Here is an 18128-nt window from a genome sequence, read left to right as displayed (position 1 = left end):
TTTAATTTTAACCCTGCAGGTTCCTGGAAACTGAGAAAAATGATGAATGAATCTGGTGTTTGCACAAACACGATTCAAATGTGAGCTACAAAGTGTGTCTGCTTTATTTCAAAACATACCCTTAAGCTCTGTGCCTCCTTTTTAAAGTGTATCAAGCTAAAAATAAGGCAATGAATTTTGATAAGGAACCTTACGTCAGCTGAGATAACCCAGGGAAAACTCATTTTGCTATCAGAGAGACAATTTAAAATTCATTTTGTGCTGTTGTCATCCTTTTGTCCATGTCATTATGAAATGATCCAAGGAGCATCAGCCTTGACAATAAGGAAGGATGCCTTAGTTCCCCTTAACAGAACAAGGTCACTTACGATACCCTATGCTCCCTGACACAACTGTCTGATGTCTTGTACGTCTTTCAAAACCACACGTCATTCCACAACTTCTTTCTGTGGTTTGAAACTAGGATCCTAAACTTTCCAGGCCTTTGTGGTGTGTTTGAAGTGACATAATCCTTTTGGCAGAGTCACACAGAAGCCAATGTCTCTTCTTTGGAGAATGTATAGAGGGGAAGTTTAAAAAATTAACAAAGAAGAGGCCACAAGGATGCATGCCTATCTACTTTGTGCCATATGCTGCAGAGGCAAAAGGGGAAAAAGGGGCAATGAAAAGGACATGGGCAGCTTGTGTGTGGAGTTTATTTCACAGACAGAGCAAGAAGACCTGTTGAGAAGCATGTAAGTGAGTTTTTGCAGGTGCATGTGTGCGTGTGTGTTTTGAAGTGTGTATCTTTGTCACAAGCCCTTGTCTGTGTATGATTTTGACAGTATGGGTAGACCTGATAAAAGCGCCTCTGGATGAGTAGGAGTCTAATCCTGGAACCACATATCCAGAAAGCCATCCCATAGTCAGGCCAAACACGGTGCCACGAATAACCACCTTCAACTAGTTATCTGTGGTGCACGCAAGTTACGATTAGCTCATGTGCATCCAGCGTTGGTCTCCAGAGGCCTGTCTGCCCTCCGCCCCCCTCTATCACTGCTGAAGGACAGGATGGTAGAGCGATAGAAGGAGCACAGAGGGAAGGGAGGAGGAGAAAGAGGTGGAATAGACCATGGGGAGTTAAGTGCCACAACACACTCCTGCAAACCTGAGAAGACTGGGGAGCGCTGGTACGAACATTGTCCAGAGTTGATGAAGCAACGAGCTCAGATAAGTACATTTGCTATACAGGCTGGCATTGCTGTTACACACAAGAACCAGCTGACTTCCCAGAAGTGCTGCCAGCATGCTCTATTTAGGAAGGGAGGGAAATGCACTGCTTACACGAATGAGTCATTTCTCGTTAATACACCACTCCACCTCTTTCTGGATCCTGTCTTCCTGCTACTGTCTCTTCTGCGTGAAAAAAAAAATTCAATATCATCATATCTATTACCCTGCGCTTTCTCTGCTCTCCGTCCCTCTTCTCCTCTCTGTCACTCATATTCCTGGACTTTTGCTCTGCTCTAGCACAAGACATCAGAATATTAATAGTGTTTGAATTCAAACTGATAAGAAAATTACACATTTAGAAAATTACACATTTCAGAGGATGTTTGAAAGCATTTTAAACTTCATCAAGCACCATGACATGATATCTGACTCATATAATATTGCACTCATTTATAGAGCTGTTGTAGCCAACAACATATTGTTTTTTCAAATTCTGCAACAAACTTTTTATGCATGACTGTAAGTAGGACTGGTTGATTACCATTCACCATCAAGACATAATCCATAATGGTTCTGTGGTAGTTTTAACATCCTGTTTAATATTTAACTTAATGTGCCGTCCAATTTGAGTGAATTTAAAGAGGTGGACATTGCCTGGAAGAGTAAAGTGATGACAGCTCTTTATGGATTCTAGTTAACACATGGCCTATTCTGCTTCGGTTCATCCTCTTTCCTGATTATGGAGAGTAACCGCTCTGCACTGTGCTTTCCCTGGACAAGTGAGGCTTACAAATCACCCTTGCAGCAGCTAGAGGAGTTGAAGGCGCTTGGTGCAAGGTTTTACTGCCTGTCTTCTCTGAATGGCTCCCTGAAGGCTCCTACGATAATAGCTCACAGCCGTGCCCTTCACGGAGCCTGACATCAAGCACACCCCTACAGCAAAATGGAATGGCATATCAACTTACCCAATGGGGTATCATATCAACTCATCCACTGGTTCCTGGTCATAACATGGGCAGAAGCTGAAATGAAATAGCGGGAGCTGGAACTTGCATGACAAGTCAAAACTCGCTCAGTTTCAACATAGGACACAGAACTTTTTTTTAAAGGTCCCAAGATGCTGACCTTTTGAAATGAGATAAGATCTTTTCTTTTTTTTTCCTGCTCTAAAATTCATGGTGCAGCACAAAATGTGGGTTAGTACATGACCCTGACTAAGTGAACAATGGCCTAACATGATTGTAGAATCCAGTTTTGTTTCAGCTGGTCTACAGTAGATGGGCCAGGCCAATAATATGGAAGCCCCCGGCTGAAACACTGTCTTATTTAAGGGGAGCATCAATAATGAAAACAACAAATACAACCGAGGCTGATTGTTAAATATGACTGCATTCATAAGCCATTCATCACTGTTACTATCCCACTCCGCCTTTGTCTTTCTCTTTTTTCTTGCTTCCATAGTTTTCTGTACTGTTAAATGAGGTGAAAATTATTGATGAAAATAAAATAAACAATACAAATCTCAGTATCTATCACAGACTCAGATACAGTATAAAGCCAATAGTCAGTCCAAACATTTGTGCCTACAGAAGCTTGATAACGTCAGGCGTACAATTTTGCAAACCCACATCAGTCATTTAACAAGGTTTTTTTGTTCTCATTCACACTTATTTTTATAAAACTGGAAAATACAAAACAAAAACAATGACGTTATGGTTAATAAATTAATCAGAAGCGCTGATTAATTAACAGCCATACTAGAATCTTAGAAAGAGACTAGACTAGAATACTATACATTTTTACAGTGATGTTTTGGTTTTTTGGTTTTTTTTTTTTAGATGAATGTTAATGTCACCATGTTCACACTTTTAGTTTAGCATGTTAGCAGGCTAATATTTGCAAATAAATGCTAAAAACACAGTATATCACAGTATAGCTAGGGTTGATGGAAATGAATTCACAGGTAGGCTACAGCGTTTTGACATGATAAAGCAGCTACATGAGAAGTGATAACAATTCACCCTGGGGAACATGATTATCTTCAACATATTCCATGATAAGGAATCCAAACTCAAAACTGACAATGAATTGTGGCACTGACCAAGTAACTGAGTGGAGCAGAGACTTTGTCTTGTGTAAATCAGGGTATAAACCCACCATACAAAACTGACATGGTGAATGGACATGGACTTTCATGGCAGAACACTGAAATTTCACTGTGCAACCAGATCTTTGGCTCCTTGTGGGCCAGTCAGCATTCAGAGCAATTACTGAGCACAAGCATTTCTGCAGAATATTTTTCCAGGGAAAATACGCAAAGCGAAGCAAAAGTTCAAGTGGCGTCGCATGGTCCAAGCAATTGCAACAAACACAACCAGTATTGGTCTGAGCGTTTGAGGTAAGTGAGTGGTTTGAAAAACCCCAAAAAGAGAAAGGCCATATAAAAAAGAGACATTCATCCATCCAGCCATCCATCATAACCAGTGCTACGGTGAAGCCAATTTCCACAAAGCTGCTAAGCTGATTGAGGCAGACCAAATCTGTTTCACCAGCTTACATTCCTTCAAAATGCCCATCTCACTTCCAATATCACGGGCTTTTACTGTTCCCCATTCCCCTGGCTCAGGCTGAGAGTTAGCAAGGCTTAGCTGGATGAAACACTCCAACAGCCCAGTTCTCCCCTGGAACCCATTGATATCTCTATAGCACAGCCTTTCCCCACATAGCTTCACTTAGTTGGTTTATTTACTCATGCTATTATTCCTTGTTTAATTTCTCTGTATTACTTTTTGTTTTGTATTTTGTTTCATATCAGAACAATATTTCAACCTTCTGATGATTCCAAGCACAAAAACACAATCTAATCAGAAGCTGTATTAACAGACAGACAGACACACACACACACACACACACACACACACACACACCCTGGCAAAATGCACAGGCAGCACTTAACCACAACACCTTCTACTAGAGTAGATTAAATTCACAGAAGCCCTCTTTGAAGAAGGAAATTGGACAGATAAGATACAGATTTCTATGAAAGAAGCTTGTGAAGCATCCTATAGGAATAAAGCCCAAAATTGTCCAATGGAAATGGTTGCTCACCTGTTTTTGTTACCTGTACGTTTGCTCTTGCATGTGCCATTGCACAAAGTGTGTTCATATACCTGCCAGTTATCATTATTTTCTGGTTTACAGCATTATATTCCACTCCCCTGTCACTTTCTCTCTGACTCTCTCACACTTTCTCTGTCATTTTGCCACAACAGCAAATATCCTGTTGGCCCAGGCTGCAGGCTGCTAGTGCTGGTCTATCTGGCCATGGGATCGATCCGGCTCCAAGCCGAGGCCTCCCATTCATCTCAGAGCCATAAAATGTGATTAGTGCTGACTACAGCACTGCGGGGAGATGGGCTGATAGGCCTGATAGCTTCAGATAGGCAGGGCTGGACACACTACAGGAGGACAGCAGTAACAGCATGCTGTGGATTCATCCTTGCCTTTTTTCAGCCTTTTTTCTTTTTTTCTGTATTTACTTTTTTCCTACTTCCAACTTTGCCAATCTCTTTCTCCCCCTCTCTTGTCCATCTTACTAACTCTGTCTTTTAATTTGGCTGTCTTGAGATTGTCTCTCTCTATACTTTATCTCTCAATTTTTTGTTTGCTTCATATCTAAGCCTGACAAGCTTGTATGCACACAAATTACATAGCAACAGTCAAACTTTAAAGCTTGTTTTCAGTTTTACCTTCTTCTGATCTCTTAAAGTTATATTTATATGGTAGAACAAACATCCATCCATCCCCCTGAAGCCACACTCACTGAACCCATTTACAGTGTATCTCTGTGGCATGTGACCACATCTGTCAACCAATCGCAGAGGTCAGAGTTTGCTAGTGGCAGAATCAAGCTCAGAAACAAGAAGTGAGGTAGGAAGTAGAGGATTTCCTCTGCTCTGAGGGGAAACATCTTTCTTTGATGGTGCTATTGACAAAAAGAAGTAATGTGACAGCACACTGATAATGATAATCACGATAATCCTTGATGGATAATTTGATACAAGGATTGGTTGAAACATTAATAAAAATGAATCATCTGTGTGTATGAGTTCGCTGCTGACATCATGACAGTTTACAGATATAAGAGTAGAACATCCTCAGTTAGCCATAGTCTCCTTGATATCAGGGGAAATTAGAGATCCATCCCAAAAATTAACACATAGAAATTATCCTGGGGCATCTTTATATTAATCAGAATTACTTCTTTTACTTGTAAAGTGGTCACTGCTGACAATTGATCATTAATTAATCTTCATTCTGTCCCATTTAAGAAACAAGAGTTCCTGCCCCCACTGCCCCCACAATCAGAAAGCCCCATTTCTCTTTTTCTTTGAATCAGCACTTACTATCTACATGTATACCTCCGGCCAACTTGATGTTAAAACAATATTGTGTTTAAGTGTGTCAGACAATACATTGGTGTAAGGACTGTTTGATTGGTACAGTCATGATAAACATGATAAACTAAATGAAATATGTGTTACATATTTTTCATCTTCACCAGCTTCATCAAAAAGTCTTAGTGTCTTATGGAATGAAATAGGAAGTAAAGCCCTCATTATGAATAATTGTGAAACTATAAAAGACTACAGTACACTGACCTGTGTCTCGCGGACGTTCTCCACTGTGAAGTTGAACCAGACTCTGAAGCGGGGGTTACAGGTGTCAGGTCGGATGAACAGGTCAAACTCAAATTCACTGATGTAGTCAACACGGCCGAGGTTCCCTGCAGAGTCAGTGAGACAGCTTATATGAACATTGAGAAGAACTGAACAGAGCACATCACATCACATCACTGGATCATTATCAGAACTCCTAGAAGTTCCCAGTAAATCACTCAGACCAGTTCAAGACAAAACAGTGATAACACAAGATGGCCGTACTTTAAATTGATGATCTGCTTTCAAAGGAAGATGTGCTGAATCAATATGTCATAGCCAAGTCTCCACTAATGGTGCATCCTTGTCATAGTGACCTCCTGTCTGTTTTATCAATGAATGTAGCTGCACAGTTTTCTACATTGGTTAAGTCTCTCAAACTAAAACAACGCCCAGAGAGAGTGGTAAGTATGAGGAGCTGAAAGACCAACTGACAGAGCTGTTCCATCCATCCATAACTGACAAACAATATACTATCCACAGCAAAAAGATCCAGATGATCAGTGGAAGTATAATTAATCCAATGGGATCTATTTCCCTGCTTCCAACTCTCAAAGCTGTCTGTAAGATGACTTGGTGGGAGATGATTGCATGACAAGCATTCTAAATATGGGGCTTGCCTGTATCTTTTGATTTATATGTGGAGACGCATGTAGTGGAAACTCTTGTGGTGCATGTACGGATTAATGATTGTCAGGGTCAAAACAAAGAGATCGGGGGAAACAAATGATGAGAATGAGTTTGCCTTCTTGTTGGAGCTGACGTTGACAGCTCTGCCCAGTACAAGAGTCCATAAACTCTGTCATTTTAAAAGCTCAAACAGGATCTGCTATGAGGGAAGCAGCTGTTTGTGTGAATTCACTGGCAAACGGGGCAAAGCACAAGGCTCGAGGAGCCTCAGAACTCTACATCAGGGTACCGCTGACCACCTGGTGGCAGGTCGAGCAGCAGCATGAACACGAACACACACACACAGACACAGCTGATTATAGACAGATGGGCTAACTACCACACTGTCAAAGTAGATCCCTCTCCTTCTGCCATCGGACAGAGCTAATCCACCAGTCAGCTTGCAACATGCACACACACACAAACACTTTCCTCTGCTCCACTGAAACTATCCACAGAAGGCCAATCATTAGTTTATACAGCACTGCAGAAAACTACCATGTGTTCTGAAATATAAACAAAAACAGTATTTCAGTTTCAATTTTCATATTTTGAGGGGTATGTTTAAAATGTGTTTAATTTATAAAACAGCATGCAATAGTAACAGAAAGGCAGTGAGAAACAAATTGCAGGCAACAATAGGTGTAACAATAGGCTAATGATCTGTATTTACATCTGAAGCCAATCAACTAACAGCTTCCACAGCTACCATTAATGGTGAGTGGCATCTCATTCCAGCAAATTGGTGCCTGGGAAAAAAAATCCTCACTATATGTGGCTTCTCCAAACAATTAGGGAGTTGATGGGATTTGCTGAAATGTATAACTGTCGTATTTCATTCATTAATTTGTCCAAACTCCGCTCATTATGTATTCAAAAAGCATGCTGAAAGAAAGTAAGATCAAAAAGACAATGACAGGAAGGCAGAGGTCTGGTTGGCAGTTGAAGAAAGAGAGGCAAGAAATGTGCATGCTGATAAATAATGTTGACCAAGTAGAAATGAAATGTGCTGAAAAGTTAAGCATGTCCATCTGCGTCTGTGTGTGCATGTGTCCATGTTACGTTCAAAACATAACAGAAGTTCTCTTCTGTCAGTTCAAGACACAAGACCATACAAATTATTTTACAATAAAGTATGGACTCAATCCATGTCCTCAATAGCTGTTTAGCCAGCAATTTTTTACAGATAGAAATTTGCTCTACATGTGAAAAAATATGGATTATAGCTGAATGTGCATTTAGCTGATACAGTATTTAAGTATGGTAAATATATATATAGGACTTACAATATGATGTTGCAAAGACAATGAAGTTAAATGAAAATGCTAAATTATCCCCCAGCCCTTGTTTGTTATTCACAGAGGCTGGTTAGCTAAGAAGCAGACAGGAATGCACAGACTAGCTTTTTGGCCATTTGGAAATGCAATCGCCGGCCATTGAAAGCAGATAAAGCCAAAAGCAGATGGAGGGTTGAACCAGACCCAGCTGCAGAGAGCAAGCACCGACAAAGAGAGCACACAGACAGCAGAGCAGCACCTTCTCCAGACAGACGTGTAATCGAATCGATCATCTCTTATACCGACATCGCAGCTATTAACAGAGCTGACACTGCCAAATACAGCCTATTAGAGCATTTTGATAATGGTCTCTAAAGGTCATTCTTCCTCTCACAGTCTTAATAATGCTTCAGTGATGGAAGCATTAACCACTTTATAATGTTATGTTGGTTAATATTTGGGGCACTTTTTTTAGATTGAAGTCAAATAAATGCTTTTCAACCATAAGTCAAAATCAATACATTGATTTCTTGCCAATGCACTCATTTCAAGTTCAGTGGAAACTGAGAATGATAATAATCAATTTTTCTCTCTATAAGAAGTAGATTGCATGAAATGCTGTCAGAGACAGCATAGGACAACAAATAAACTGACAGTCCACCATTTTCTGAGCTTAAAACCTACAAATTGCTTTCTATGCATTACACTGCAACACAAATCAGGTTCCTGCTATCAGTTCTGATGACAGACAGATTTTAAAGAGACACCACAAAATTACAAAAAAGAAAACAAAAGGATGGCAATAGCTGCTGAATGTTATTTATGCAGTAAAGAAAGACGACTTTAAAAATAAAGCAAATATACTGTCTTTCTTTCTCACTTCCATGGGAATTCATCCTTAGTGATGCTCTAGGGAAATGTGAGAAAGCTTTCGTTGTATGGTCAGAGCTGTGAATACTGACACTATCATCAACACAAAACCTGCTTATGTACTAGTGCATGTGGTGGCACGTTTTTAGATTTTGGTTTGCGGGAATCTATGTTTTTATATTAGACATTCACACAGAGGAAAAAAAAAAACTGTTTTTGATGTGTGTGGTCTCTCTCATATCACCTTCAACAGCTCTGTGCTCACAGAGCTGGTTCCATCACACATACAATTAAAGGCAATAAGAGGAGAAGATTCAAATGAAGTTTTTGACTGACCGTGTGTTGGGTGTCGTTGTACACCAGTAGTAAATCATGTTTATCTTGTTGCCTTTTCACTTTTAGTGTTATTAGGGTTTTTTTTTGGGGGGGGGGCTTAAGAATACCTTTGTGCAGTTATGGTTACTAACTCTATTCACCTCTCAATACTCATGTTTGAGTCCAATTCTAATTGGACTAATTTAAAATAAATTTTCCAAATTCTTTATTTTTGATTTTCCTTTATCTGCAGTGACAGAAAAGAGGATGACACAGCACAGATTATTAAGGTGTAAACCTAAAGTAGGTAGGTATTTAGGTACTCTAAAAGATGAGACCAACTGTTATTTAAAGCCTTATTCACATAACAAGAATAAAGTTAAAGATGAATGATGACTGATGACTATAAAATCCCAATGAGATATTTCCTGAAATTCTTAACTCTTGGCAGACATAGTGATTTCCTTCATTTAAAATTCTTCTTTCAAGCACCAAACCTACAGTAACCTGTTAACCTCCGCTGAAGAAGAGAAAATGATGGCTGATTACCGTCATGGTATCAAGACATATCAAGGCACAATTTAAAGACTAAGCTAATACCTGTCTGCTCCTGTTTGTGAATACTCTAGCATGGGCAGCAAAAGACTGCAGCCATGGGCGGATGGGTTATCGAGCCTGATGCTGGAAGGCCTGACGTGAGAGATGGCTGCAGCCTCGAGGTTAGAATTACATGTTCAGCCCTTGGAGCGGCAGGGATATGACACACCACTGATCCCAGTTTTAATTTTATGGTGGCTAGCTCCAGATTTAAACACTTTGGTGGACTGGTAGCTTGACCCTTTTAATCAATCCCATATCATTTAGTATTTAACTAAAAGAAACGGCTAACTGATTTTTCTGAAACGCCCTCTGAACACATTAAAGACCAACTAGATAAAGCAAAGATAAGTTATGTTGAGTCTGCATGATGTTGAAAAGCGACTCACAGTAAAACAAATTTGTCAGGAATTATCTTAGGTTCTTCAAGAAACAGACACTGTATTAGTGTAAGTAAAGCTAATAAACTTCAGACTAAGGGAGGATGAGAAAGAGGAAAAAAAGACACAATTTCTAGCCTTTGAGATCTCTTGCATAATTCCTCTTGAGTATCATCTCTCTCCGTATTCTTCTTCAGTGGTGTCTTGGCAGGTTATGTTGAATATCAATCTTTGTCCTTGAGGGAAATTCGTGCAGCATTTAAGACATTAACAAATTGGTTTTCAATGAACAGCTTAGCCCTTCTGGTGCAGCCCAACAAAACACAATTGCTGGTTCTGAACAAGATTTTACACATGACAGCCTCTCCTTGAGGAAAACCCCTCACAAAACCCTCTGTCTCGCTTTATCTTTGTCTGTCTTTCTCTGATTCTTCCTCTCCTTCTGTCTCCATTGCTGCACCATTCTCACAAGATCATGAAAACAAATAGGAAAAAAAGGAAATCACACAATACAGTATTCAACAGCTGGAAACAAAAGTATCTCTAGAATGGGTATAAAACCAGCATTATTACACGCCTGCCAAGTTACAAGGGTGTAAATATGAGATGGCCAAGTGAACAGTCAGTCATTCACACATCCACTCTTAGTGTGTGTTTACATACTATATATATACACATATGTGTGTGTGTTAGCTGGAGAGGGAGCTGAAGAACCTGGCTAATGTAATCCCATTATGGAGGTACAAGAAGGAACAGTCACAGTGCTCAGCCCACACAAAGGGCCGGCCTGCAGCCTGTAGCTATCCACTGGATGGATGGTTTGTGCCATGCAGATGGATCATCGTACAGCAGCAGCAGGCCTGCCTGCCTCAGGCCCGAGGTGGAACTCACTCACATAGCCAGCCATTAGAATGCTAATAGGCATTTGTTTCCAAATGAAACAGGCAGCGTGGTTCTGACTTAGCAGATGCGGGCTGTCATCACTCGCCAATTTTCATACGCAGGCTTGCTCACATGAATTCTCCCTAATATGTATTTTTCTTACAGTATGGGGTGACTTAAGGGCCAAATAGTTACCACATGGGCGAAAACTCTATGTGAGCAAGTCCCGGGTTGGACTCCTGGTTGGCTGGACATTTTGCTGCACATTATTCCCCTGCTCTCTGTCTCTGTGCTATCAATACTTACAGATGCCCCAAAACATTAAAAAATTAAAACACATAAAAAATATTTCTTATAGCAATTTGTGGTGCTATAACAAAATTAATAATCCTTATTGTGGATGTCAGCAGTTTATAGCTGACTAATTCTGAATATACACAAGAAAATGCCAAACTTTAAAGATTACACCAGTCCACCCATACACACATGCCCGTGACAGATAATGCATTCAATTTCTTTTGATGGGCATAAGCAAGGCCACAACTGTGTTTAAACAGTAGACTGAAGATTAAAAGAGTGCTGTACTGCTGAGGGAGACCAGCCAGGCACCTTTTTAAAGTTATTTTTTTTCTGTGTTCCATTTCATTATTGGAAAACACATCAGTTTTCCCCCCGGCTGCTCTGCAGCGTGAGGAGGATTCCTGGACACAGAAGAGGGGGACTGATAAAGATAGAATTGATTCCAGCCAGCAGCGGCAGCCATAGTGAAGGGGTCTGAGTTTAGACCTGCAGCTAAACGTCTGGTTTTTCTCTGTCTCTCTTTCACTGTCTCTCTCCCTCTCTTGTCTAAAGGCAAGTTGTCACCGAAGCAACATCAATCTCCTGCCTCATGACTTCTTAAAGCCTGCCTTCTCCCCTGATGCCTTATCACTTTATCTGCAGGCAAGATTAAAGAGGTCACCTCCAAGTTTCCACAATCTAACTACCTAACAGGTGTACTAAACTGCAGTCTATCTTTAACACTCTTTAAAAGATGGGCTATTCTAGTTTATCTATTTTAAAGGAACACTTTTTTTAAATGGGAAAAATGCCCCCATTTGCTTTGCTGCTGAGAAGATTTATGCTATTCTCATGTATTAATGGTAAATATAAAACCACAGCCAGTTAGCTTAGCATAAGCATGACAAATGGACTAGAACCAGCAGAAACCAGAATTACTGCTTCACAGTTGTATATCTACCAACCAATTTGCAGGAAAAACAGTCATGTTTCCTATTCCCAAGGAACTGCATTGAATAACAGCCACACTGTTTCTTACACAATGCTATGATGCCACAGTGACGAGGCCTTTTGACCTGAAGCATATAAGATCTCACTTCATTACTGAAACTTATCTAATAAGTTGGAGGGAACCCACGCAGACACAGAGAGAACATATAAACAAACAAGAAGGCTCCAGGCTGAGGGTTTCTTGTGAGGCTCTAGCACTAGCCAGCACCACTGTACTAGCAATATCTCTACACTTTAGCTATGCTGCTGTAGGCCTAGGCTACTGGGGGAAGGACTGAGCTTCTCTCTCTCTGTTTCTCCCTGTCACCCTCTCTCTCTGTCTCTCCCTCCCTCCCCCCTTGCATGCGCTGATAAGAACCTCCCTTCTTAAAAAACACAGTTTCACCCAGTTCTACGCATTTATATTGCATTTACTAACCATGTTCTGCCAAAGTCTCTGTGTCTCCCTGTCCTCATCCTGCAGGTGGTGACTCATCGCCATCCCATGTTCCTGCAACACCTGCTGGTCCCATATCTTCGTGAATTCTGTACTACAGCTCAACTCCATGAACTTCATGCAGCAACATGTTTCTGCCTATAGCCCCCCCCCATGCCTATCTCACTCTCTCTCTCCCACTCTCAACTCAACCGGTCAAGGCAGATGTTATGATTTGGCGCTATACAAATAAATATGATTTGATTTGATTTTGATCTCATATTGCATTCACCTTCAAAAGTGCAAGTAAAGCCAAAGTAAGGCTTCACCAGTTTAGAGAAATCGTGTATTAACTTTAAATTTAAACGGTGATTGCAATAGAAAATATCCTAGACAAAAAAATCTGGAATGTATGAATGCTCATTTCCTAAATATGCACAGCACGGCTGGTTGAGGTACATAATAACACCTTGTGCCATTGTTTTGGCACAAGTGATAGCTCAAAAGTTGGATGTCAAGTGAACCTAAAGAGCTATTATGGATAAACAAAGTCGCAGGATGTCAGAGGTGAGGATATAACCTGGCTACTTAAAGCCCCATTTCAATACAAAGTGGCTGACAGTCCTGAAAGGGGGCTATGCTAATGTAGGTCTGACACAAAACACATTATGTCTATAGTTAAATAGCTTAACATCTGTGCTTACAAAGCTCATCAACTGAAATATCACCATCTATTAAAGAATATAACGCGTAGGCACTTACACTCCCACCACTGATTAGCCCCTTCCCTGGAACAAGCAGCAAGGTTTCCAGAGAAACACGTCAGTAATAAACAATAATTTTTAGTTTGAGTCTTTTAAATGTCTATCTTGCTCTATAGTAAAAACATATTCTATTTAAAAACCAAAGTACTCACTGCACACTCTCCTGCCCTTTGTTGGTTTATAAAGAAGCATTTTCATTTAAATCCAATATTTAAGAGTCTTGTCTGAAGTCTTACACAGCCCCACACGTACACACACACACACACACACACACACACACATACAATAGGTGATTGTGTATTTGTAAACATTATGTGGAGACTGTTGTGAAAATAATCTTAATATACAACAAAATCAGGATAAGAGCAGACAATATGAAGGGACAATAAGGGAAAATTCATATTGTTATGAGTCCATCTATGCTCCAGTGAGCTCCTCGTTTCAATATAGATGAAAAAAGCTCGGCCCGAGGACAGCGGTGAGATATGCAGGCAGCCTGCACATATCTGATGATGTACAGGCCTGCCTGCACATTCTAAAGAGAGCACATTTTCCAGCTAGCCCTTTATAATTGTATTTTTTTCCTTCCAAAAGGCCCTAGAGCTAGACTGGTATGCTCCATCTGAAGCGGTTGGTGTAGTAATGGGTCATAGTGATGCATTCATACTGGGACTGGCTTAATTGTATTATCAATCTCATCCAGACAGTGCTTCAGCCCCACAGCTCTGGACATGGTACTGTCAGACACTCTGCATTAGCATTGGGGAGTGAACCATGAGGAATTGCAATCTCACTTTCATCTGTTTCTCCAGCCCTAAAACGGTGGGTTAGCTGCTTGGATGATGTTTTTATCCGAGTTTGGCCACTGTGATCCCTCAGTTCTCACCCTGTCTTTGTCACCTATTTCCCATCTACCAATCTGCCTATCACTCCACCTCTTTTTCTCTTAATCTTTTGCCTTCAGCCCGTCCTGTGTGTTGGTGGTGACTGAATAAATACAAGTCTGTTCCAATTTCATGCTATCTTTTAACAAGTTAATTATATTGAGCCCTACAAAGACTCAGGACAGACGAAAGCAGCAGTTGCTTCTCTGCACTGGCAGAGAGGCAACTGCCCAGGTCAGCTCTTTGTTGTTCTATCTTGTTTTCTGTTCTCCATGCCAAATAATCTCCCTCATCTCTTTTCTCCTCTCCTCTACTCTTATATATTTTCTTGGTGTAAGTCCCTCCCTTCGTTTTCTCTCTTCCTCAGTAGTAATCTTTCCAGTGGCTCCAGTGGTGGAGGAGAGTTTGGAGATAAAAGCGCAGGGAGCTGAGGAGTCCTTGGCAAGCCTAAGGCAAGGAGAAGGTCAACAGGCCTGCTAAGAAGGGCTGTTATCATCTTGGTAACATGTTATCGGAGAGCCTGCAGTAGTGTTTATTTACAGTTATTGCTCCCTCTGGGTGCACACTTCAACACCTGGGGCTGATTGCTCTGTAATGAGTTCAGGAACACAGGGAGCCGATGCAAGAAAAGAGGAGAAACAAGGGAGGCCAGAAATCACTGGCCAATAACCAATAGGTCAGCGAGAAAAAAAAAAAAAAATCAAGGAAGAAGAGAAAATGCTGGTATCTGAAAAAGCTGAAGAAACAGATAAAAAGAAAGTGTATTCTTTTAACCAAGATTGTTTTTCTTTGTAGTGCCTATGTCCTGCCGGTTACGAAAAAACAAATCACCCCAAATTGGACAGCAGCCTCTCAAATGAGGAACAACCCAGTTACTCCAGTATGGCAGTAAATGCTCCTTAACCTGGAGTCAGCTGTATCTGCTCTAAGGAATGACCACTGCTTAGACTTAAAACACTTGATTTCCATCTCTAATGTCCAGAATCTCTCTATAATTTACTTTCCCAGTAGTGAATGTCCTGTATTTATTTGGCTATCCGGTCCAGTACTGTCTGTGCTAATCGGATTGGTACATATTTAATGGGCTAAAAGGTGAAGTGGCGACAGTGAATCCAGAAGTTGGGCAAGTCGGGAGAGAGGATATCTGTAAATCCCTCAGCAGGTTTTTCAACAGTTAGGAGCAATGCAAAGGGAATCTCACATTGTGAAGCAGCTTTTCAATCTAGGGGAATTACACCAAGTGCTGCTACCGTCAATGCAATGCCAGCTTTTCAGAAAGAGAAAAAAAAAAATGAAAGAGCAGGAGACGGCTGTACTGAAAGCCATTCTAAAGGCTTGGCAGAAGATCAAACAGTTTCTCAGCAATCATTTGCCAGGTACTGCATCACACCAAACATTTAAGAGAAATTAAGACATGGCACAGTGAACATATACATATCTAACCCAATATACAAGACAAACTTACAAAGTTTGTTTTATATTATGTACTCTATATTTTGCTGAAAAAAAAAGCAGATCCATTCTCTGACAGACTAATCCCTTTTCATACCATCAGATATGGGAGATTAAGAGACATAATTTGATAATTCAATTGAGACATAATTCAAGAGAAAAAAGAGCAGAGGGAGCTTTTTGGGATGAAGTTTCTACACCACTGCATTCCAGGATCCAGAGAATCCCAAGTTCATGATGCAGAGATAACTGGAATGACTACCAGTATTTTAGAAAGAGAGGACTCCAGATTTAATGTTTTCATTATAGTCATCATAAAAATGGGATGGGACAGTGACCTCAACAACTAGATTTAATTGCAGCTGTCAGACCACCAGAGACCAACTTTCAGGTGGCAAGAAACAGAGTTTTTGATTAATGCTTATGTTGTTTCATGTGTACTGGATGTGTAAATAAGCTAGTCAATGCTGGCACATTTGCCATATCAACTTAATAAGGTCAGAATATTTAATTCTGTGTTTATTACTTATTGCACTGCCAATTCAGTTATTTTACATTTAATGCAATAAGCTGCCAGAATTTTAATTCAATTAAGAACTAACCTGCAAGGGTTTGTATTTGCCGCAGCTTTTTCCAGAAACCACTCTTCATGCAAATGTTATTTGTTTCCATGTTCACTCTCTCATGTCTGGTTACATGTCAAGATAAAACAGCAGTGTGCTTGGACATTTGCCAATAATCCTTTCTTATATAAGGTTTTATTAAGAATCACAAAAATTAATACAAAAGAAAAATAAATATAAGTCGCAATAAAACAGCAAACGATACTTGTGTCAGGAATCCACTATAGGCCTGCCTCACCTTTTCACTCTCCCTGCATTCCTCACTCTCACACACACTCAGGTGTGATTCTAACTAGTTGGGGGGGGTATTTATACACAGTCAGTTGCAACATTTCCATTTGTCAGTTTGTCTTGGTAACCTCTGCCTTCAACTGTTCCAGCCCAAGCCTTACCTGTTACTCCTGGACTGAGACCTTGCCTCCTGGTGTACGGATTATCCCTTTGCCTAGCCCCTGCCTGTCTTGTTTGCTAGTTTGGAGATATATCTGGTATTGATTTCTGTTGATATTTCTCAGATTCTGAGTAAAAGACTTGAGTTACATTCATCCTGCCTCCTGCCTTTTGTATTCTGCGATTGAGTCCTTCTGAGTAATCTGACAACTTGTATGTATTTAAAACAAAAAAAAAATACTCTGTGTCTTTACAAACTAAAATAGATGCTGTTTTAGCAAAAACTAGAGCACATTCCAACATGTTCACTATTAAGAGCTGTTCAAAATGCCCACGAAAAAAAATCCTGATAACAGCATTTGCCCCCAAGGAATGAATTTCAATACTGTTTACTTTGAGCAGTAGACCTACAAGATAGCTGCCTGGCTTCAGACCAAAATGCATTCTCTCAAAATTCTGCTCCTGTCAGTATTTCACCCTTCACTGTATAAGCATATTCTGTACATGAATTTGTGTTATCAAACAAACCCTGGCACATCAATGTAGCTCATCTCAGAGAGAGGTTTTCTACATAAATCAGCAGAATAAACGCAGGCAGCTTGAAAAACGCGAACTGGTAAAGCATTACAAATCCTTGCCATTTTCCAAAACTGTAGTCTTGCCTGGGATGAAAAATGAGACGTCTGCTCTGAAACTGTGTTTATGGCGTCAGGAATTGCTTGGAAATGAATTATCGGATGAACCACTTGTGCAACACAGAAACCTAGATGCAGTAATTTTCACTTATGACACACTTGTATCACAATGCTAGAGGCAGGCCCAGAGCCAATGAACAGTGATGTTCCAAACTACATTTAGAAAACAAAATAGCCTAAAGCTGGAATAAAAAAAAAAAAAAAAAAAAAACACACAACAAAGATAAACCTGTTTGTATCATACCACATTCTGCAATACCAATGAAATATCAATAATGCAAATGTATATGTTACAAAAATAACATTATTTAATATTTCTCCTCCCATCAACCTTTCCAAATCTTACAGCTACGCTGTGCATACAGTTGATAATCATATCCTTTCATTACTCAAAATTTGCAAAACAGCCTGCTGCTGCTAGCATTTGGTGACATTTGGAGAAGATGAGGTGCTGGCTGGGTCTTCTATGTATAGCTCATATCGGAGCCATCAACAATTAACTTACAAAACAGTGAGGGTGTTTGTACTACTTCCTAGCTGAGGAAGCATCTCTGACCAGCACAACTGAGCCAATGTGTTCACTTAGTGATTAGACGTGACCGCATGCAACAGGCCTGAATGTCAGAGAGGATTATCGTACAGTTTCATTTGCTCTGCATTTTATACAAACCTACTGATATCACTTCTCACCCCCC

The 18128-nt window shown here is 40.3% G+C and overlaps 1 protein-coding gene across 1 annotated transcript in view; it reads right to left on the bottom strand.

The window, feature by feature from the left end:
* The window catches only part of agbl4 (AGBL carboxypeptidase 4), a 240193-nt gene that overhangs the window by 213428 nt on the left and 8637 nt on the right, over window positions 1-18128 (bottom strand). The window contains exon 3 of the mRNA XM_029499931.1: window positions 5874-5998. Within this exon, the coding sequence (XP_029355791.1) occupies window positions 5874-5998 (125 nt within the window). The remainder of the gene's footprint in view (window positions 1-5873; window positions 5999-18128) is intronic.

This window comes from Echeneis naucrates, chromosome 4, assembly GCF_900963305.1.
Source record: "Echeneis naucrates chromosome 4, fEcheNa1.1, whole genome shotgun sequence".
Lineage (NCBI taxonomy): Eukaryota > Metazoa > Chordata > Actinopteri > Carangiformes > Echeneidae > Echeneis > Echeneis naucrates.
This window is presented reverse-complemented; position numbering and strand designations above follow the sequence as displayed.